Genomic DNA, 24,427 nt, shown 5'->3' with positions numbered 1-24,427 from the left:
CTCTGAAGACTCGGGGCGGCTCACAACAATAAAAACAATATTATAACAAAACAAATCTAATGCAGTAGCACCTCTAGATACGAGCTGCTCCACATGCGAGTATTCCAAGTTACGAGCTGAGACGCGAGCAAAATTTCTGTTCGACACCCGAGCTCTAATTTGGGATACGAGCCAAGCATCCACTAGGTGGCGCACGAATTCCATGTTTCTAGTTATCTTGGCACGAAAAACACCAAGTCTAAAGGCATTCGTTTGAGATACGAATTGATCGACATACGAGCTCTGGTCTGGCATGAATTAAACTCGTATGTCGAGGTACCACTGTATTAAAAGAAGCATATAAAACCCTATCATATATTTAAAAAACAAACAGCACATTCATACCAAACATGAAACAAAATATAAAGAAGCCTGGGGGGAAAGGTGTCTCAACTCCCCCATGCCTGGCGGTATAAGTTAGGCTTGAGTAATTTACGATATGATCGTAATGATTATGAAATTTTTAAAGTATAATATTTTTGTTACCTAGAAAACACGCTTCAATTTAAAAATGGAATTGTAATATAAAAACAATAAAAAAATACTAAAACAAGAAAGAAGTTTCTTGGATGAGAAGCAAAATGTCTTCAAGGAAAAACAAAGTCCAATTGCCTTTCGAAAAAGCACCTTTGAGATGACTGACTTGAAGGCACAAAGACGGGCTTGACGGCACCAAAAAAAGGAGATATTATCTGATTTTTATGTCCAAAGTCTTATCTAGAATGGATTGGTACAAAGAAGTGGTCTTAGATATTTCCTTTCATAGAGGATTGAGCAATCCTTTTGTACCTGGTAGCAGCATAGATTATAATGTGAAATAATGAGACGAACTGAGCAGAGTCCAAGAACATGTCTTCATTATAATAAACCATTACTTCAAATATTATAATTCATAATTCTTCCATTTTTGAAATTATGAAATTTGTTGAAATAAAATTTCATATTATGAAATACTATTCCAACAAACAGTTCTACATATTTTTGTAGCCTGGATATTCCAAGCCCACTCATTTAGGAACAGAATTGTCTTACTAAAAAATCCTCATAAAGCTTGCTTGCTTGCTTGCTTGCTTGCTTGCTTGCTTGCTTGCTTGCTTGCTTGCTTGCTTGCTTGCTTGCTTGCTTGCTTGCTTGCTTGCTTGCTTGCTTGCTTGCATGCTTGTTTATTTATTTATCAGATTTGTATGCCGCCCCTCTCCATAGACTCAGGGTGGCTAACAACGATAATAAGACAATATAAACAAATCTAATATTTAAGTTAATTTAAAAACCCTAATTTAGAAAACCAATCATACAGACATACCATGCATAAATTTTATAAGCCTAGGGGGAGGGAAAGTCTCAATTCCCCCATGCCTGACGACAGAGGTGGGTTTTAAGGAGCTTACGAAAGGCAAGTAGGGTGGGGGCAACTCTGATATCTGGGGGGAGTTGGTTCCAAAGGGTCGGGGCCGCCACAGAGAAGACTCTTCCCCTGGGCTCTGCCAAACGACATTGTTTAATTGACGGGACCCGGAGAAGGCCAACTCTGTGAGACCTAACTGGTCGCTGGGATTCGTGCGGCAGAAGGCGGTCCCAGAGATATTCTGGTCCGATGGCATGAAGGGCTTTATAGGTCATAACTAACACTTTGAATTGTGACCGGAAACTGATCAGCAACCAATGCAGACTGCGGAGTGTTGGTGTAACATGGGCATATTTATGAAAGCCCATGATAGCTCTCGCAGCTGCATTTATGCGGCAAACTAAGTTGTGAAACAGACAGCCATATTTTAATTTCATGTTTGTATTGTATGAAAGCAGCCAGTCTAGTGAACTGCAAATATGTGAAATGGGGAGGTAGATAAATGATAAAAGCAATCACCCTGTTCTAAGACAAGACAATCCATGTGGCTTATTAAATTTTATGCAGGAAAGAGCAGCATTCCAACTGTGATAATTTTATGAACAATGATTTTATGAATAGTTTATTCATGAATTCTTTTTCTAATATGTGGTCTTTTTTTTTTTTTTTTTAGAAAAAATGCCTATCTTAAAAGGCGAAACTTCACATTATGATTCTGATTTACATAACTTGTTGTTCTGCTGCCAGTGTGTTGATGCGATATTTTACTCTGAAGACTTGAAGGAGGTAGCAAAAGCACACAGGATTGTTTTATGCTCTATTAGCCATGTCTTCATGTTGGTTTTTAATGTGAAGAGCCCAACTGACATTCAGGATTCTTCTATCGTTAGAACTGCTCAGTCTCTCTTTGCAGCCAAACAGGAAACTCTGTTTCCCATATTAAAACATGGCACATCATGTGGTTCACCAGTAAGAGTCATTGTTAAAGACTCATTCTTCTGCTCTTGTTTGACAGATATTCTGCACTTCATTTATTCAGGTATCCTCTCACAATAGTTCCGGCTGTTTATTGTCTGTTAACAAAGAAGAGGTTACTTACTATGAGCGGAGTACATATTATTTTATTAATATGGAAGCCTATTCACTTTGAGTTAGTGTATACTTTGGCAGTATCACTTCAGAATACAGGTGGAGACATGTGTACCTAGTCCACCAAACTATTCCAGAGAAGTCCATTTAAAAAAGGAAATAGAAGATATTCTGTGCCCCGATATTCTTACAAAAAGCTTCTTGACTGTAGAATTATTTCTGTAAGCACATAGATCTCCCACCGACTTCCATTTACATGGTTATTAGATTTACAGCGGTCCCTCGATTTTCGCGGGTTTGAACTTCGCGAAAAGTCTATACCACGTTTTTTCAAAAATATTAATTAAAAAATACTTTGCGGTTTTCCCCCCTATACCATGGTTTTTCCCGCCCGATGACATCATATGTCATCGCCAAACTTTCGTCCACCTTTAATAAATATATTTTTTTAATAAACTTTAATAAAGTAACATGGTGAGTAATAATCTAAATGGTTGCTAAGGGAATGGGAAATTGCAATTTAGGGGTTTAAAGTGTTAAGGGATGGCTTGTGATACTGTTCATAGCCAAAAATAGTGTATTTACTTCCGCATCTCTACTTTGCGGAAATTCAACTTTTGCGGGCAGTCTCAGAACATATCCCCCGCGAAAATCGAGGGAACACTGTATTCCCTAAGTTGAGAACCCATGTTTTCCAAGAGGTCTGTGTATGCATCAGAAAAAGAATATGCAAATACAGTACAGAAGTCTATGATACTGAAGATATCTGAACGCATACGTGAAGATAGTTTTTATCAATGTAAGCTGCTACAGAACAAAAATGCTTTTTTCTCTATTGCCAAGTCCAGAGATCCAGAAAGTAGGTTTATAAACATTTGGGACCATAGTCATCTGAATGCCGGTCATATTATAGAGGACTTTCAGGAGACTTTGAAGTATATCAATAGTATTTTCTATTTTCTTTGATGATGTAAAAGTCAGTAGGCAACCCATCGTTGAGATATTTCCTTACCAGATTCCTTAATGCATTCAACAATGGCAAACGTTCTAATGTACTGAAAAGTTCTTAAAAATTCAGGGAGCAACTCAGAGATGTATCTGCCTTGAAAGTATCTCATGTTGAACTGTATAGCACAATGAAACACAAGAAGTTGACCACAGGAAATACTTTATGACATTTTGTATTATGTCATAAAATGTTTTTTAATCATTTTATGTCATAAAGTGTTTTATAAAATTTTAAAAGGATGTTGCTCATTGGTCATTGTTTTAGAGATATTTCTTTATTTAAACAGAGAAACAGAAAGATGAAAGACAAAATCGTAGTACAGTCAAAGTAATCAGCTGAAGGAACTTCTATGACAGGATTCTGTCTGGCTGGAAAACAACTTTTTATTTCTGGCTTAGCTGCCATATAAGTGAAAGTGATAAGAAACTCATTTGGGGCCGGGGTTTGAAAAATTGTAGTTCTGTGTTCCAATTGGAAACAACCTGTCTCACCCCTGTTCCTGATCACTGAGCTATTTTTTCCAGTTATTTAATGTAAAGTCCTGGTACAAACAGAATTAAAATACAAAACATCGAATACAGAAGACCTATTCGCCACAGAAACTAAGTATAACTAAACTACATCTAGATACAGTAGTACCTCTAGATACGAGCTGCTCCACATGCGAGTATTCCAAGTTGCGAGCCACGACGGGAGCGAAATTTCTGTTCCAGACCCGAGCTCAAATTCGGGATACGAGCTGAGCTTCCACTAGGTGGCGCAAGAATCCTTGCTTCTGGTTATCTCCGCAGGGAAAAACAAAGTCTAAAGCCATTTGTTCCAGATACGAGTTGATCGACATACGAGCTCCGTTCTGGAACGAATTAAACTCGTATCTAGAGGTACTACTGTACTTCAGTTTAAAACTGTTATTACTAAAGCATAGAATGATCTAAAACATAGTCTTTGCCCAGTTTTCCTTCTCTAAGGCTTAGGAAGATTCTGTGGCAGCTGGAAAAGTTCCTATATAGAGATAAACCACATTTATTCATTCAAAAGAAACAACAAAAAGGAGAAGAAGCAAACAAAAGGATCAACATACATCTTCTCTAGCAACCACCATCCAGATAACCCAGGATTAACCCCAGACAAACAAGCAGAAAACAATGAACTATTAATGAAAATACAGGTAGTTCTTGACTAATGTTCATTTAGTGAGCTTTTGAAGTTATAGCGGCACTGAAAAAGTGACACGATTGTTTTTTCACACAACTGTTGCAGCATTCCCATGGTCATGTGGTCAACATTTAGAGACTTGGAAATTGACTCATATTTGTGACAAGTGCAATATTCTGGGATCGTGTGATTATCTTTTGTGATCTTCTGACAAGCAAAGTCTACGGAGAGGGGCGGCATACAAATCTAATAAATAAATAAATAATAAATAAAGTCAACAGGGAAGCCAGATTCACTTAGCAACCATGTTAGTAACTTAACAATTGCTGTGGATCATTTAATAATTGAGGCAAGAAAGTTCATAAAATTTACTTAACAGCTGTCTCGCTTAGCAAAAGAAATTTTGGCCTCAATTGTGGTCATAAGCCAAAGACTTCCTGCATCCCATCCCCACAAATATTGGCAAGGTTGTTGGTGTATATAAACAGGCAGCAAACTCCCATTCATAACACTGATGATGTTCCCTAGTTGGGTAGTGAAACTTAGAGGTTGGGGAAGCTTACAGAAGACCAAGGACTCCACAGATCTTATGCTGTAAGTTCACAATTGGTGTGTTGGTTTATTTCTCTTCTCTCCTTTTTGTGTAGAGTAGAGCAGTGTTTCCCAACCTTGGCAACTTGAAGATATTTGAACTTCAACTCCCAGAATTCCCCAGCCAGCAAATGCTGGCTGGGGAATTCTGGGAGTTGAAGTCCAAATATCTTCAAGTTGCCAAGGTTGGGAAACACTGGAGTAAAGGTAAAGGCTTTTTTTTCCTGGTAAAAGATTTGCAAACAACCAAGAGAAAGTAATGATATTTTTGTTAGATATTTTTCATAGATTATGAGTAGCTGAATTGGCGGAAAAGAACATAATTGCTGCTTTTAAATAAAATGATGGCAGAGTGGCAGTGTCCTCAGTCCCAATATCCATGAAATTTATGTGGGTGAATCGGTAAAATTTGTCATTTACTAGATTTAGTGAAAGACAATACAGTGAAATCTATAAAAATTAAATACCGTTTGCAGCAGAGCCGCAATCTCTAAGGGACATCATGCACACATTAGATTGATAATAAAGATGCCTTGTGCTAAAAGTGTATGCCATTTTAAAAGTACTTGTTTCATATCTTTAGGTGCTTTCCAATGGGACCTATTGGAAGAGCACATTAAAAAGAAACTGAAGAACCCTGGAGATGTTGAGTTTGTTCTTGAGAGGATAAAATGTATCTTGAAAATTCCAGGAAAGGCAAGTTGAAATCTTATTTTTATTATAATAAAAGATATAAAGAGACTTTCATTTTTCAAACGTGAGGCTTATATTTATTTAGAAAAAGTATTAATATTTTTTTTAACAAGAAAGCACTGTTAAGATTCTTAAAAGCAAATCAAAAGTTTTCAGATTTGTAAACAGGTAATTTTTAATGGGGAAAAGTATTTGCTTGATAAGGAAGGGTCGTTTGTTCTGTTAACTGAATACTAGAAATAGAAGTATAAATCCATAGAGCTTTTGCAACTTGATTCATGTTACTTTAATGTGAAAAGAAACAATATGAATTTTTGAAATAAACATCAGTACAGAGGTGACTGACTGAATATATTGTTATCACTCCACTTTTTCTCAGATAATTCTAATTTGCTGTGAAGTAAGTTGAGATTAATTAATTAATTAATTAATTTGTTTATTGGATTTGTATGCCGCCCCTCTCCGTAGACTCGGGGCGGCTAACAACAATGACAAAAACAGCATGTGACAATCCAATAATAAAACAACTAAAAACCCTTATTATAAAACCAAGCATACACACAAACATACCATGCATAACTTGTAATGGCCTAGGGGGAAGGAATATCTCAACTCCCCCATGCTTGGTGGTATAAATGAGTCTTGAGTAGTTTACAAAAGACAGGGAGGGTGGGGGCAATTCTAATCTCCGGGGGGAGTTGGTTTCAGAAGGCCGTGGCCGCCACAGAGAAGGCTCTTCCCCTGGGGCCCGCCAAACGATATTGTTTAGTCAACGGGACCCGGAGAAGGCCAACTCTGTGGGACCTTATCGGTCGATGGGATTCGTGCGGTAGCAGGCAGTTCTGGAGGTAATCTGGTCCAATGCCATGTAGGGCTTTAAAGGTCATGACCAACACTTTGAATTGTGACCGGAAACTGATCAGCAGCCAATGCATCCTCCTTTATCCCATAGTCAGTAGAACAGACACTTTTGATATATAAGTTAATATATTCTTGTGAATTATAAAACAAATTAAAATGGCTTTGATAGAACTGTTGATAGATTTCACCTAATATTTTGTGGCATACTCTTTTGAGGAAATTAATGCTATTAATCTTAATATATTATATTAGTAACACTATGTTAAGCCATACATCAAAACTGTTCTATGGACTATGGAACACAGCATAAGAGAAAAAGTCTGAAAAAATGAAATATAAATTAAGTTGAATAAAATACTGAACAAAGTAGGGTGGAATGAGATTGTACACAGGTTTGTCATTGTTACTAAAAAATAATTTGTTTTGAGAGAAATAGAGATAATTGTGTTGATTGAAAGGGTGGAAAACTCCAATTAAAACATAGGTATTATAACATTATTAACTAAATTCTTCCCTATAAGCCAAATTCTTCTGTTTTTCATTTTCCAAAGAATATAGGTTTTTGGAAGAATAACTACACTTCACAGAAATATAATACTTCCTTCCTACAAGTTCCCTTGTGCTATCTTTTTAGGATTTGGGCTCTGCTATCTAGTGTTAGTAATGATTTACACTTTTTTTCTTCTGTCGCCTTTGTATTTCTCAGCATTAACTATGCCCTTCACCAATTGGTCTCAACCCTGCTTGTTAATTCCATCATTTCAGTTCATGCCTTTTTCTAATTACATCCCTTTCCCCCACCAGCTTTTGCTCAATTTTTTTACAGCGTTCCTTTGAATTAAGAGTCTGTTTCATTTGCCTCTAGGTGTCCCTCTAAATGTGCTAAGAATTCAGCATTCAATCATTGTTTTTAGGTCCATCTTTTTTTGAAATTAGAATTTCCAATTCCATGAATTTATATTTAGGAATATGTATAAGCACCTTGCTTAGTAAGATTCTGCCTATAGCACTCTTTCTCCTTGGAAGGTTGATTCTTGCCATAGATATTGTTATCATCAATTTCTGCTGAGGTTGTGCCTCCTGTGATTTACAGACAGAAATATGATAGTAGAAAATTTATTAAGTAAGTTCTAAAGATCAAGTGCTATACAGATGATATTTATAAAATAGTGAAGTGGAAGGACCAAAGATAAATGTGATTTCGTTTGCTATAATAGCAATAGCAGGTAGAATTTTTTAAAAGCTTAATTTAAAAAAAATATCTATGTATTTAATCATCTTTTCATTCTGCAGGTTAACGGTTCACAAAATTATAGAACTTATTTGTCAAAAAGACCGCTACATTTATGTAACAGTTCCCTAAGACTTTTCTTTAACACAACAGTATTAGCTGATGTCATGTTCAAAATACAAGGTACGATATAAAGTATCATTGGTTGTTTTTTTCATATTTTCTTTAATAATACAAAATAATGTTAACGTATCTTCTGAACCGGTAAATCGATATTTTCTTGACTTAATTAGGAAATAATGTTAACATAAAAATGAGAAAATAATCCTTTCTCTTCACTAGAGCAGAGGTCTCAAACCTTGGTCACTTTAAGACTTGTGGGCTTCAACTTCCATAATTTCTCAGCCAGCAAGCTGAGAAATGGCTGAGGCATTCTGGGAGTTGAAGTCCACAAGTCTTAAAGTTGCCAAGGCTTGAGACCTCTGCACTAGAGGAACAACTGGGAGGTCTTGAGCAAGTGAGTCTTTTTCAGTCCTGGGAAGAGACCAATGGTAAAAAACAACAACAATAGCTTGTCAGGAAAACTGGATATGTGTGTCCAAAGGAATGATTTGCTAAATATCCCTTTATTATGAAAAGAATCCTTAACCTAAACTGAAAATAAACAGGTCTCTGAAATGCAGCAATATAACTTGGCAATAGAAACAGATGGCTTTTAAATGTTAATATTTGGACATTTTGTGTAGGAAGTGGAAGAACAATGGGTGTCATTGTTTGTTTCAAAATTCCAAAGAGAAATAAACTGATATGAACCAAAATGCCAGGTTTACAAAAACAATGAAAACAATTATTCATTTGTATGTCAAAGAAATTAAAAATGGAGTCTCTTCTTTTGATATATCTTAAGAATGTGTAGAGAGTAAGGAAGATGATCTTGACAGAAATAGGCAAGAACTGATCTAGGCAAACGAGAGTGAAACATTTTTAAGCCTTGAGAAACATGATAAAAAGTGTTTCAAGCACATGTCCCTGGATCACTGAAGTATAAGAGGTAGGGAAGGGCAATGAGAGAAAGGTTAAGCACAATCAGACTTAAAATATTCTATTATTCAATAAAATAAATTTGGTTTTTATGTGTAGCTGATTCCGTGCTTTAGAATAGAATAGAATTCTTTATTGACCAAGTGTGATTGCACACACAAGGAATTTGTCTTTGATACACATGCTTTCAGTGTACATAAAAGAAATATATACATTTGTCAAGAATTATGTGCTACAACACTTAATGATTGTCATAGGGGTCAAATAAGCAATGAGGAAACAATCAATATTAATAAAAATCTTAAGGATACAAGCAACAAGTGACAGTCATATAGTCATGTGGGAGGAAATGGGTGATAGTAATGATGGGAAAAAGCTCGTAGTAATAGTAGTGCAGACTTAATAAATAGTTTGACAGTGTTGAGGGAATTATTTGTTTAGCAGAGTGATGACATTCAGGAAAAAACTGTTCTTATGTCTAGTTGTCTTGGTGTGCAATGCTCTGTAGCAAAGTTTTGAGGGTAGGAGTTGAAGCAGTTTATGTCCAGGATGCGAGGAGTTAGTAAATATTTTTACTGCCTTCTTTTTGACTAACTTGCGGGGCTGGCAGAATGTAGTGCATAAATGAATGAAAACTGCATATTATTTATGATAACTGATTTGTTGGCAAGAAATATATGTGCTATCCTGTTATCCCCTGCATATATGGAAAGGTGTTTATTCAACCCCTCCCTCAAACAGATTAGAAAGCACCCCCATAGTGCATGTCCAAATTCCAAGCGCAAACCAGCAAGAGTCACTGGGCAATCGAATCCAATGGGCACACACAAAGTCCAGGAAGGCAGTCCATGTGTCAAACAAGTCAGGTTACACAGCACGAGCACACGAGGCAAACAACTGGGCACATTGCTCCAGTAACAACGCTCAAGTCCCCAAGGTGAGATTAAGTAGGTAATGCCAATGCCAGTGCAGAAGTTGGCTCCTCCTGAGTAGTCTAGCTAACTGACACCGTGCCTGTTCCCGCTCTGCTCAACCATGTTTCCCCAAAAATACGACCTACTCAGAAAGTAAGTCTTAGCTTGATTTTTACATGTGTGCCCAATATAAGCCTTACCCCCAAAATAAGCCCTAATTAAGACTCTGCCCACTTCAAGGTACACAGGTAAAAATTAAGCTAAAATGGGGGAGGTGTGGTGATAGAGCTGCCCTACTACTTAGCTTCAGATACAGTACAGTGGTACCTCGACATACGAGTTTAATTCGTGCCAGAACCAAGCTCGTATGTCGATCAATTAGTATCTCGAATGAATGCATTTAGATTTGGCTTTTCGCGCCGAGATAACTGGAAAAAAATGGAATTCTTGCGCCACCTAGTGGACGCTCGGCTCGTATCCCGAATTTGAGCTTGGGTGTCGAACAGAAATTTTGCTCGCGTCTCAGCTCGTAACTAGGAATACTCGCATGTGGAGCAGCTCGTATCTAGAGGTACTACTGTAGTTACGGCCACGCCTTGCACACTTTTGTCCCATTTCTTCTGCAGCCAACAAGGCTTTTCTAAAGGCCTCGGTAGCTGATAACAGAGCTCCGGATTGAACTGGAGCTCTGTTATCGGCTGAAGAGGCCTTCAAGAAAGCCTTGTTTTCCTTGCTAGCCAAGAAGTTCCTGAAGGTCGCTAAAAGCGAAAAGGAGGCTGGGGTTGACATCTGCAAGTAAGGTGAGTCAGCGGACGACATCCCCCCGCCCTCAAAATAAGACTTGGTGCCTTTTTTGGTGGCAAAAAATATAAGACAGAGCCTTATTTTTGGGGAAGCATGGGTACATGTCTTTGGAGGTGTGGACTCCACCTTCTTCTCATCGCTAATGAGCAACAACTGCTCCCACAGTCCTGCCAGGAACCTCCTGGCCAACTTGCTGCAGCTGTGGCTTTCCTCCCTCAGCCTCTTGACTGTGCTGGTGTGATTGACCCAGCTGAGACTTCTCCCTCAGGCTAGGATACTCTTACCCCAATCCTGCCTAATACTCAGTTCAATGCCTTTCTCTGCAGACTCAAACTCACTCTCCTCTTCCAAACTGACATCTAGAGAGGAGTCCGGGGGTGGATTCAAGACAATATATTAGTTCCAGAACCATTATAATGATAAGGTTCAGCTGAATATGTGAGGTGATAATTGGAAGTACTTTTATGTGATATGCAAAATATTGTTCTGTCCTTGATGAATAAATGATGATGGCACTTAAGTAGTCATTAGCGAGTACCATGCCCGAATGTGCTTATAGATAAGAATATATTGCCAGAATATATTGCTGCAGAATAATGCGTTAAAAATAGGAAATGTTGGAAGGCTTTTTTCTTTCTTTAACCATACATCAAATGTCAGAATGCTTTTTGGCAACTTCTAAATGGCTTTTTGGCAATTTTATTTTCAAAGAAACAGTCTGCTTCATTGGAGCTTTCCACTGCACCTGCAAAATAAATGTCTTTCAGTCTATTCTTTATTTCCTTTTAAAGAAAGAGGTAGAATTTGTGGTGGGCACTATTGCCGCATTAATTAATGGGAATAGACATTTCCATGGCCAGTTTGTTTCTGCAATACAGTACTAATCTTGAATAGAGTAGTAATATTTAGGAATGGATTTTCAAACATAGTATGATTTATTTTTAAGTATATTTACTAAAAAAATGCCACAGAATTGAATAAGAAACACTCAATTAATACGTAGAAGATATTAATTTCATATATATCAAAGGCAGTTGGAATAGATTCACAAATCAGAATATTTTATGCTAAACAGATTGTGGATACATATTCCATTAAATCTGAATTTCTACATATAGGATAAATATAGGATAAATTTACAGTATATGATTGCAGTGTTAATAAAACAATCCAAAATATCTCCTCAACATGTTTTAGAAATGTAATACCAAGATTTCCCAGTCAGCATAGTATGGGAACTGCTGGCTAGAAATTTGCAGTCCCAAAATAGCTAAAATCTATGATATTTGGGAAGGGAATTGTATGCTATCCTGAATCAAGTTTAACTAAACCTTTATTCTTGTTCTGTGTTGAAATGTGATGCTTTTCTTGAAATGTCGATGCTTGAACAATCTTGCCATTTATAAATATTTTGCAGCAGATACATTTATAATTAATCATTAATTTATAATTGTAAATAATAATATATTATTATTTCTTACCATCCTGCCTCACCTAGTACTATTTTTATCCAACATCTTTCCTTGTAGGTGCTACAGTACCAGCTCACAAAGCAGTCCTGGTGGCTCGCTGTGAAGTAATGGCTGCTATGTTTAATGGCAACTATATTGAATCAAATAGTTTTTTGGTTCCAGTGTATGGAATTTCCAAGGATACATTTCTGTCTTTTTTAGAGTATCTGTATACAGACTCCTGTTGTCCAGGTATGCTAATAAATTGCAGTGACTTTAGTTTCAAATAGCATTAAATACTATGATAGCTCAAAAAGGAATTTTTGGATTGTCTTGGCTTTTCAGAGAGCTGTGAATATATTGATTTTTGCATTTGGATATACAGTAGTACCTCGTGATACGAACCACTCATCTTACCAAATTTCCGAGATACGAACCCGGGGTTCGGGATTTTTGTGCCTCTTCATACGAACTTTTTTCGCCTTACGAACCCGCCACCGTGAACACCGAACCCGGAAGTTCAGCAAAAGTTGGGGTTCGGCATTCGGATTCGTCCGAGAAGCGCCGCCGCCCAGCTGTCACCTTTTGGAACAGCCGGGGGGGCTTCTCGGCGTTCTCCCGAACGCCGAACCTGGAAGTTCAGCAAAAGTTCGGGTTTGGTTTCGGGAGGCCGCCGAGAAGCGCCGCCACCCAGCTGTCACCTTTTGAAACAGCCGGAGGGCTTCTCAACGTTCTCCTGAACGCCGAACCCAGAAGTTCAGCAAAAGTTCAGGTTCGGGAGGCCGCCAAGAAGCGCCTCCGCCAGGCTGTCACCTTTTGAAACAGCCGGGGGGGCTTCTTGTCGTTCTCCCGAAATCCGAACGCGGATGTTCGTCAAAAGTTCGGGTTAAGCGTTCGGGTTTGGGAGGCTGCTGAGAAGCGCCGCCGCCCAGTTGTCAATTTTGCAGAAGAGCCGCAGAGCTGTCGGCTGGTCGGGAGGCTCAAACGGAGGTGGGGAATCCCAATACGGAATTCCATGGGCGGAGCTTTGACGTCACGGAGACGTCTTTCCTGGCCAGCCGAAATGTGGACTCCAGGAAGGACATCTTCGTGACATCAAAGCTCCGCCCATGGAATTCCCCATTGGGATCCCCCACCTCCGTTTGAGCCTCCCGACCGGTCGACAGCTCTGCGGCTCTTCTGCAAAGTTGACAGCCGGGCGGCGGCGCTTCTTGATGGCCTCCCGAACCCGAACTTTTGCCGAACCTCCGGGTTCAGCATTCAGGAGAATGCCGAGAAGCCCCTGGCTGTTTCAAAAGGTGACAACCGGGCGCTGCCGCCCAGCGGAGCACCGTTTTGCATTTTTTTCCCTTGCACTCATTTATCTGTTTTACATTGTTTCCTACGGGAAACATTGTTTCGTCTTACGAACTTTTCGCCTTACGAACCTCCTCCCGGAACCAATTAAGTTCGTAAGACGAGGTATCACTGTAAATAGATTTGAACACATTACTTATTGTTAAACGATAGTAAAATATCTCAGCAATGTATTAACAACAGTAGTCAAAAACAGGTGCTTCTAAAAGCTTGATTCTGTTTATTCTAAAATGAGATTCCTAACAGTTTGAATTGTTATTAATTAAATAAAATTAAAGGGTTTAATTCACACAGATTCCAATAGACACTAGGAGGCTAAAAGTCTTGTTTGTTGGATAAAATAATTTTTATACAATCTATTTTTATATCAGGAATGATACTTTGTGTTTATTAATTTGCAAGTGACTTTGATGTATGTTTTGGGGTGTGAATAAGTGAAAGCAACATATTTAATTAAACATGCATTGCATTCATCTTTGGCATAGCCACTTTGAAGAGATGAGATAATGGTCTATTTTACAGATATCAAATCTCAAGTTTTATACTTAGTGGCAGAGTGTTTTTTAAAAAACTCATTGTGAATCAGTAGTATAGGAATTGCAAATTGATATGATATTTAAACCAGTGAATAATTATTGCATCGGTTTTAATTTGGGTTTCATATTTTAATCAGCTAGCATTCTGCAAGCCATGTCACTTTTAATATGTGCTGAGATGTACCAGGTTTCAAGGCTCCAGCACATCTGTGAGCTTTATATAATTACACAACTCCAGAGCATGCCTAGTAGAGAATTAACATCTACAAGCCTGAGCGTGGTCAGCTTGCTTCAGAAAGCAAAAGTAAGTACTCCCTGTTGATATATTGTTTATCTGTATCTTTTCAGTAGTTAACAAAGGCTGATTCATTTTGAAAATAAAAATTGTTTTTATATGATGGAATACATACCACTTGTGGATTGCTCAATATTAAACTGCAGTTAATGGACCAACTGTAAACTTGATTCTGAGGGGCAAGGATAGCTGAATCCTCCCCGCCTTTTTATTATTAAAGAACTGATCTGTGGAAAGACATCAATACTAAAATTAATTTGAAATTATTTTCATATTATTATTTCCCATGTTAATTATTATCTTACTGTGTAAACTGCTGATGTAATAGTTATATAAATTAGTGATATAAAATTCTCAATATTTTCAAGCAACAGAAAACAATATGAAAAAATGTAATGCATAAAGCATTTATTTTTAAATCATATAAGCAGATACAGTGTTATCTTGTAACTGTACAGAATGCAATATCCATATAGTGGTTTGGTCATAAAAGCATGTTTGACTTACTGGTTGAAAAGTACAAACGTTTAAATATAAATAAACATGCCTTAAGTGAGTTTAATTTAAATATTTTACATTTCTAGTACAATAGAGTTACATGCTACCTAATTATAAGAAATATGACATACCTTCATTGCTGTCTGTTTAGAAGTAGCAGACAGAGAAAACACTGAAAATGGAAGAAATTGTCATAAAGTTATATATTCTGTATTGAAGGAAATATAGAACACTTTAATTTAAAAGCTTTCTAATTTAATTAATGCAAAGTAGAGAGAAACAAAAGCTTAAAATGCAAATGTGACTACAGTGATCCCCCGATCATTCCGAGGGTTCCGTTCCAGGACCCCTCGCAATGATCGGGTTTTCGCGAAGTAGCGCTGCGGAAGTAAAAACACCATCTGCGCATGCGCAGATGGTGTTTTTACTTCCGCCGCAGCAGCGAGGAGCCGAAGATTGGGGTTTTAAAACACCCGCGCGGCTTACAAACTGAGCCCTAAAGCCAAGCGCCAAAGGCGAACTTCTGCGCTTGGCTTCAGGACTCAGTTTGGAAGCCGCACGAGTGTTTTAACGGGTCTCCGCTAACATGGGGAGCTTCCTAGCACCCTCCCGAGCCCCCAACCCGGGTTTGGGGGGTGCTAGGAAGCTCCCCATGTTGGCAGCGACGTTTTAAAACACCCGCGCGGCTTCCAAACTGAGCCCTAAAGCCAAGCGCCAAAGGCGAACTTCTGCGCTTGGCTTCAGGACTCAGTTTGGAAGCCACGCGAGTGTTTTAACAGGTCTCCGCCAACATGGGGAGCTTCCTAGCACCCCCCCCGAGCCCCCAACCCGGGTTTGGGGGGTGCTAGGAAGCTCCCATTGTTGGCGGAGACCTTTTAAAACACTCGCGCGGCTTCCAAACTGAGTCCTGAAGCCAAGCGCCAAAGGCGAACTTCTGCGCTTGGCTTCAGGACTCAGTTTGGAAGCCGCACGAGTGTTTTAAAAGGTCTCCGCCAACAATGGGAGCTTCCTAGCACCCCCCAAACCCGGGTTGGGGGCTCGGGGGGGTGCTAGGAAGCTCCCCATGATGGCGGAGACCTGTTAAAACACTCGCGCGGCTTCCAAACTGAGTCCTGAAGCCAAGCGCAGAAGTTCGCCTTTGGCGCTTGGCTTCAGGACTCAGTTTGGAAGCCGCGCGAGTGTTTTAAAAGGTCTCCGCCAACAATGGGAGCTTCCTAGCACCCCCCAAACCCGGGTTGGGGGCTCGGGGGGGTGCTAGGAAGCTCCCCATGTTGGCGGAGACCTGTTAAAACACTCGCGCGGCTTCCAAACTGAGTCCTGAAGCCAAGCGCAGAAGTTCGCCTTTGGCGCTTGGCTTCAGGACTCAGTTTGGAAGCCGCGCGAGTGTTTTAAAAGGTCTCCGCCAACAATGGGATCTTCCTAGCACCCCCCAAACCCGGGTTGGGGGCTCGGGGGGGGGTGCTAGGAAGCTCCCCATGATGGCGGAGACCTGTTAAAACACTCGCGCGGCTTCCAAACTGAGTCCTGAAGCCAAGCGCAGAAGTTCGCCTTTGGCGCTTGGCTTCAGGACTCAGTTTGGAAGCCGCGCGAGTGTTTTAAAAGGTCTCCGCCAACAATGGGAGCTTCCTAGCACCCCCCAAACCCGGGTTGGGGGCTCGGGGGGGTGCTAGGAAGCTCCCCATGATGGCGGAGACCTGTTAAAACACTCGCGCGGCTTCCAAACTGAGTCCTGAAGCCAAGCGCAGAAGTTCGCCTTTGGCGCTTGGCTTCAGGACTCAGTTTGGAAGCCGCGCGAGTGTTTTAAAAGGTCTCCGCCAACAATGGGAGCTTCCTAGCACCCCCCAAACCCGGGTTGGGGGCTCGGGGGGGTGCTAGGAAGCTCCCCATGATGGCGGAGACCTGTTAAAACACTCGCGCCCCCAAACCCGGGTTGGGGGCTCGGGGGGGGGGTGCTAGGAAGCTCCCCATGATGGCTTCAGGACTCAGTTTGGAAGCCGCGCGAGTGTTTTAACAGGTCTCCGCCAACATGGGGAGCTTCCTAGCACCCCCCCCGAGCCCCCAACCCGGGTTTGGGGGGTGCTAGGAAGCTCCCATTGTTGGCGGAGACCTTTTAAAGCACTCGCGCGGCTTCCAAACTGAGTCCTGAAGCCAAGCGCCAAAGGCGAACTTCTGCGCTTGGCTTCAGGACTCAGTTTGGAAGCCGCGCGAGTGTTTTAACAGGTCTCCGCCAACATGGGGAGCTTCCTAGCACCCCCCCCCGAGCCCCCAACCCGGGTTTGGGGGGTGCTAGGAAGCTCCCATTGTTGGCGGAGACCTTTTAAAACACTCGCGCGGCTTCCAAACTGAGTCCTGAAGCCAAGCGCCAAAGGCGAACTTCTGCGCTTGGCTTCAGGACTCAGTTTGGAAGCCGCGCGAGTGTTTTAACAGGTCTCCGCCATCATGGGGAGCTTCCTAGCACCCCCCCCCCGAGCCCCCAACCCGGGTTTGGGGGGTGCTAGGAAGCTCCCATTGTTGGCAGAGACCTTTTAAAACACTCGCACGGCTTCCAAACTGAGTCCTGAAGCCAAGCGCCAAAGGCGAACTTCTGCGCTTGGCTTCAGGACTCAGTTTGGAAGCCACGCGAGTGTTTTAACAGGTCTCCGCCATCATGGGGAGCTTCCTAGCACCCCCCCGAGCCCCCAACCCGGGTTTGGGGGGTGCTAGGAAGCCCCCCATGCCGGCGGGAAGACCCAAGGAACGTTCCTTCGGCCGCCCAGCAGCTGATCTGCCGGAACGCAAACTCCACCATCTACGCATGCGTGCAGATGGTGTTACTTCCGGGTTGAAAACTCGCGATATAGCCGTTTCGCAATGATCGGGGTCGCGATACCCGGGGGATCACTGTATATGAAACACTGCATAGATCTGTGATGGCAAACCTATGGCACATGTGACATAGGTGGCATGCAGAGCCGTATTGGACGGCACATGAGATGTTGCCCTGTGTCAGCTCCAGCATGAGAGTGCGTGCTGGCCAGATGCTTTTTGGCCTAGGGAAAGGCTGTTTCACCCTCTGAACACTTCAAGGAAGCTTCCCTGAAGCCCTGGAGCACAAAACCGCCCAACGGACAAACCGGAAGTTCAGAAAACGCACTTCCGGTTTGCCCGTTGTGCTGCTTTTTGCACTCTGAGGCTTCAGGATGCTTCCCTGAATCCTCTGGAGTAGAAAAACAGCACAATGGCAAACTGGAAGTCCGCTTTTCTGAACTTCTGGTTTGGCCCTTTTATTTCACGTCCCAGCTTCAGTGAGGCCTGTGCACATGTGTCGGGACGGGGGTTGTGCACATTATTATTATTATTATTATTATTATTATTATTATTAATTGGATTTGTATGCCACCCCTCTCCGCAGACTCGGGGCGGCTAACAACAATGATAAAAAACAACATGTAACAATCCAATTTAATAAAACAACTAAAACCCCTTACTATAAAAACCAAACATACACACAAACATACCATACATAACTTCTAATGGCCTAGGGGAAGGAATATCCTAACTCCCCCATGCCTGGCGACAAAGGTGGGTCTTGAGTAATTTGCGAAAGACAAGGAGGGGGGGGCCGTTCTAATCTCTGGGGGAAGTTGATTCCAGAGGGCCGGGGCCGCCACAGAGAAGGCTCTTCCCCTGGGGCCCGCCAAACAACATTGTTTGGTCGACGGGACCCGGAGAAGGCCAACTCTGTGGGACCTTATCGGCCGCTGGGATTCGTGCAGTAGAAGGCACGTGTGTGGGGGCAATGCAGGGGGGGGTACGCATGCATGGGGTGGAGGGAAGGGATGTGGGCACGTGCACACATTATAGCACTCCCACACACACCCTTTTTGGCACACAAACCAAAAATGGTTTGCCATCACTGGCTTAGATAGTCCCATTTTTAAAAAATCCACAGAACTATCTACTCACATTTGTATGCTTTCAAACTGCTAGGTGGGCAGTTTTCTGGTTTCTGGTAGAACTTTAGCTATTACAAATAACTCTTACTAAATGCAGTATTTCATAAACAAAGAAACTCCATCTTTATTTCTCTTCCCTTCTGTATTCAAAATACAGTTCATACTAGCACATTCTTCTTCCTCTCGTTATATTTCTTAATTGCATTCCTCATACATTCCTCCCAGCCTTCTCCGTTTAACAAGATTTATGTATTCACAACATGATTCAAAAACAGCAGAAATGACTGTAAAATAACACAGACTGCATTTGCTTGCTTGGGAGCTGAACGGAAATACCTTTCATTTTAGCCCTACAACATTGAAACTCCACCCTTCTTCCCCACTGACCCCCTGACGTACCAAATATATCACTCCAGTATTTAACCCATTCCTCCCCTTAATATCTTCTTCTAAACAGCTGTTCCTTACATTTTTAGATCCTTCTGAATTTAGGATTGACCCAGCGAATGTCTGATTCTTCCTCACTAGATTCTGGACTCATAGCCACATCCTGTGGCTGGCCTCCCACCTGTTCTACTACCTGTAACCCTGGGCCCACCACTAATTCATAAACACTATCTGTATCAGAGTCCTCAATTTCTTCATCCTCCTCCAATTGACCAGGAGTATGTACAACAGGCAGGAGTTGTGGTAAGAATGGGAGATCATCCCACCAGTGTCACATGATACTTGGATATCAAACTGCCTATATTCCGGTCACAGTCCAGTATCTTAACTGTTACACCACTACTATCTTTCTACAAATCAAAGGTTTAGTCTAGTTATAGTATTTGACTCAACTCCTTGCTATAGTACCAATATTCTTTTATTTTTTAATCTTTTGTCCCAGTTTCATAACTCGGATTGCCTTTCAAATTGGCTGCTTCATTTTATTGCTTCCAATTACTTAATCTTCAGTCAGAAACCTGAGTTTGAAGATCTTTCAGGTAACTGACAACTTGTTTCCTAAATAGCTTGATTTTATTTAAAGAGATAAATTGTGTTGTTTTTCCATATCAAACGGATGTATAAATTGATATTCTTTAGCAAGAGGGGGCGATGCTGTCTTGTCACCAATTTTAAATCAAGTGGAATCTGTCTTTCTGCATTTAGTTAAATGTAAAAAGAAGGCTTGTTGTGCAAATACTGCATGAAACAATTTTTGGGATACTTAAAATTTTAAAGATCTTTCCAAAACTGTAAAAGGTTGCAGGGGAGACTCCAAAAATCTTGTGAAGGGGGAGAATGTCTTTGAGGGATTAAAGAAACCCAGGCCTAAAACAATGGTTGCTCATGCTCTACTCATAATTGGACTATTGCAACACATTCTGCATGGAGCTCCCCTTAGTGATCATCTATAGCTCGTTCAAAAGGCAGTGGCACAAGTAATATTGGACACTGTAGTAATAATCTATTAAATATGTATGCTACCTGCCTCTCATGCCCATGTTTCATAGTTGGTATATGAGCTGCATTGGTTATTAGTGAGCTTCTGGGTGCAGTTCAAGATGTTACTTATAAAATTCTTTAGGGCCTTGATTACTTTTATATTATTATTTTAAAATGAGGACCCGTATTGTGCTGGCTCTGTTAAAAAGTGCTATTGCTAACATGTTGTAAGCCGCCCTGAGTCTAAGGAGAAGGGCGGCATTAAAAAAAATAGAATAAATAAATTATTTGTACTATCACCTGTCACAATTGCTTTTACCATCCTAATACCGTCAGGCTGAGTGGGTGGACTACTGGTGTTTTCAGATAATTGTTGTCATCTTGTCAAAATGAGGAAGTAACATAGAAACATAGAAGTCTGACGGCAGAAAAAGACCTCATGGTCCATCTAGTCTGCCCTTATACTATTTTCTGTATTTTATCTTAGGATGGATATATGTTTATCCCAGGCATGTTTAAATTCAGTTACTGTGGATTTATCTACCACGTCTGCTGGAAGTTTGTTCCAAGGATCTACTACTCTTTCAGTAAAATAATATTTTCTCACGTTGCTTTTAATCTTTCCCCCAACTAGTATTAGTTATACTTTGATAAGGCAAACCACACAGATTTCTGGCTTATAAAGAAAAATGTTTTAAACATTCAGACTTATTAGGCTGAATAAGCACCCTTCTAGTACTAAAAAATACAGCCCCTACTTGACAAAATCACACACTGGGACTGTCATAAACAATTATCATATTTTCTTCAGGGTACAAATATATATGTAGTTTCTAGAACCGCTAAGTTTATAGTCAGGGCTATTCAGATGAGAATACGTTTTATAGAACATATTGGGGTGGCATGCAAAGGAGATGAACTCACTTAAGAATATTTATATCAGTATCTTAGATTTGTTTAATATAATCCTTTGCACGAGTTATATTCTCAAGTTTTACTACTCAATTTTAGCATATTATACTGCATTTTAACTTATTATTTATTCAAATTCCCTCTATTTTAGCCAATTTTATTGTATTTTAACCAGTCACAGTTTTATGACGGCCGATGTGGTCCTTTTTCTCGCTTTGATATCAAATAATCAAATAAAGGTGATATTTAAAAAAAATAGTATTAAAAAGATATACAACACTTTACCTTTTTTTTCCAGTGGAAGAACGCAATTTCATAGAGTTGCACAGATGGCCTTCTAGTATGTACCTGAGACAGCTTGCGGAGTACAGGAACTACATTCATTCTCGGAAATGTCATTGTCTAATAATGTAAAACTTAAAAAAAAATTTTTTTTTATTTATGAATGAGCTGTGCTTCAGAAATCTTACAACTAAAATTTGATATTTAGCTGAAATGTTGCACTAGCTAATGAATAACTACAGCACTGTTTAAAAGCATGTGAAACATATTGTAACATATGCATTGACTAAGGTGAATTTCAGTTGTATTGTTAGGTCGGATTGTATACTATTTTTAATTTTTTAGAGGAATATGTACGAATTTGAAATATTTGTTAGCCTATTATGTATCTAGGATTCCAGGAGCTTGACGGAGAGATTCTGCATTCATTATTCACTTTTTAAAGCTATTTCCTTTGAAGATTTTAGTAAGTTATTTATGAGCTTTTAGAAATTTTATATTTTGTAAAAATACAGAGCTTGTAAAAGGAAGATTCTATTTTGGAATTAAAAATGTACCTCATCCCAATCGGCATCAAATTTCTGGAAAAAAATCTCCTCAGAAAGTTATTTAAACTTTCCCCTCATTGAGGAATCTTGTATAGGCAAAGAATCTCAGTATGGTTTTTCTAGGTGTTGCAAAACAAAATTAGGTTTCAAAAATATTTTGGTATTGTTTCCTATAAATATTGCATATACACGCATACACACGCACACACACACATGTATGTATGTATGTATGTATGTATGTATGTATGTATATATAAAAGTCTTAAGTTTATTTTTTGTGAAATAATAATCCATTTACAGTATTCTGACAATAACAATTTTAAATTCTTCCAACTGAATAGATAGTAATTTAACAATCATTTCACAATTTTGAAAAGAACATTATTCCTAAAAGATATGTGTAAATTCAAGCAATGGCCTGTGTTTGTGTTTGTATATATTTAATTCATCCCTGAAAGCTGTGCTACAGTTGATTTCCTATATTTAGTATGTGAGAGGCCAAGGGAAAAAAAAAGGATTTTACATACTCTGATCATATGGGTCCAAACCTTTTATGCTCTTGGGGCATAAGCACATTGATCCACTGAGTCCTTCCTATAATTCCCTTCTCATTTCACATTTTTTAAAAATAAACTTAACAAGGGGCTGTGCCGCATGTTCATTTTCCCTAGAAACATTTTATCATTAAAGCATTCTTGTCAATTTTCCCAGATAGGTCTGTGCCGTATTTAGGCAACGGGACTGATCTGGTCAAGTTTCTGAGGATTTTGTACCTCCCATTTTTGTGTAGGTGCACATTATTGCTATTTTCTATCTTTATATGTGGTTAAGTATATATTTTACAACCGACATAGAGTGCAGTGACCTCCACATTTCATCCTCCATATGTAGAAAAGTGGCATTTATTTATTTATTAGATTTGTATGCCGCCCCTCTCCGCAGACTCGGGGCGTTAGAATGTTCCAATGGTTAATGAAGCAACATTTGAACCAGGAATTATCTGACCCACTTTCACACACACACACACACTTTCAAAGACAATGCACTGCTTCACCCACATATATTACAATGATTTTTATAAATAATGTTTTATATAATGTTTTGTATTCTTTTTAAAATGCCAAGTAACTAATTTATTTCTATAATGGATATTTTATTAAGGAAACTTTAAAACATTTTCAGCATTTTTGTATGACTATAAGTTCCATGGAAATAGATACATTAAAATCAATTTATAAACTGTCCCTTTGCTTTAATTTAAAAATGGTAATATATTTGTAAAAATCAGTATGATAACAATGAAAATTCCCCTATAACAATGCCTATTTGTTAAGTAAGCAGCCACAAAGATTCTGTGTACTAAAACAACAATAAATCACAAACTGATTTGGTATTTAATTAGTTATTTTATCTATAAAACTAGGCATAATTTTTCAAATGACTCAAATGTTTTAAGATTATGATTTGGTGTAAATGTTCATTTTATCTGAACACTGATGTGTATAATTATGATACATTTCATCCTGAAAATATTAACATTCCAATGCGGTAGTAGATGAAGATAATTATAGATGATAGTATGAAGCAGAAATATTAATTTCTCTGCAACTTAGAAAAAATGAGAGTTAAAGATTGCTGTTACAATCCTGTGTAGAGACAGAATGGGAAGTCACATATGGAGTACTTTATGTTCATGAATTCTTACATAGATAGGAATACTGTATTGTTGAACATTTTTGAATTCACCTGCAGATATGCATAAATAATAACTAGTAACCTGCAAATCCTTGGGTGCAAATGGCATGTTTTGCAAAATAGCTGATAAAATGACAGTATTCATACTTTGGAATGCACATGCACTGAACTATAATCTCTTCTCGGATTATGACAGCTATTCATAGTCCTTCAAATCCATATGATTACATTGTAATTTATTATATTTCTTAAACATTTTAATGAACAGTTATGCCTACTGTGAAAGATAATCTGCAGCAACTTCTACATTTCTAATAACATTATATTTATTAATACCCAATAATTGATAAATAACAATCTACAAACATCCTATATTGAATGCGTTCATTTAAAATCTATTTTTATAAGAAAAGCATTTACACACTCATATATTTTTAAATGATAAATGTCAATATCAAGCCAGCATGGAAGTTTACAGAGATGCAACCTTAAAATTGCAATTAAAATATTTATTGAAATTTATGACATGAATGATTGTGGCTTTGCTGCAAAAAAAGCCCTTTTATTTTGGCATGTGTTGAGTATGTAATAATTTTTCAGGTTAACAGGTTCTTAAATTTACAATATTTAATTATGCTATTTAATTCCTTGTAATATGACATTTTTATTAAGTGCTTATTTCATGTGACTATCCATTAAATAGATGCAGTCCAAACACT

General features: G+C 39.2%; 1 protein-coding gene across 3 annotated transcripts in view; it reads left to right on the top strand.

The window, feature by feature from the left end:
• RHOBTB3 (Rho related BTB domain containing 3) overlaps positions 1 to 24,427 on the top strand; it is a 64,031-nt gene extending 39,604 nt beyond the window's left edge. For 2 of the 3 annotated variants that reach the window (XM_070743007.1, XM_070743006.1), the window contains exons 7-13: positions 2,058 to 2,423; positions 5,812 to 5,924; positions 8,076 to 8,196; positions 12,302 to 12,475; positions 14,253 to 14,419; positions 19,733 to 19,829; positions 21,482 to 24,427. In XM_070743007.1, coding sequence (XP_070599108.1) covers positions 2,058 to 2,423; positions 5,812 to 5,924; positions 8,076 to 8,196; positions 12,302 to 12,475; positions 14,253 to 14,419; positions 19,733 to 19,829; positions 21,482 to 21,597 — 1,154 coding nt within the window. In that variant the 3' untranslated portion in view covers positions 21,598 to 24,427. The remainder of the gene's footprint in view (positions 1 to 2,057; positions 2,424 to 5,811; positions 5,925 to 8,075; positions 8,197 to 12,301; positions 12,476 to 14,252; positions 14,420 to 19,732; positions 19,830 to 21,481) is intronic. The other variant, XR_011558344.1, reaches the window with a different exon arrangement.

The sequence above is a fragment of the Erythrolamprus reginae genome, chromosome 2, assembly GCF_031021105.1.
Source record: "Erythrolamprus reginae isolate rEryReg1 chromosome 2, rEryReg1.hap1, whole genome shotgun sequence".
In the NCBI taxonomy this organism is placed as follows: domain Eukaryota; kingdom Metazoa; phylum Chordata; class Lepidosauria; order Squamata; family Dipsadidae; genus Erythrolamprus; species Erythrolamprus reginae.
The sequence above is the reverse complement of the archived record's forward strand: the minus strand, read 5'-3'. Positions and strand labels throughout refer to the sequence as shown.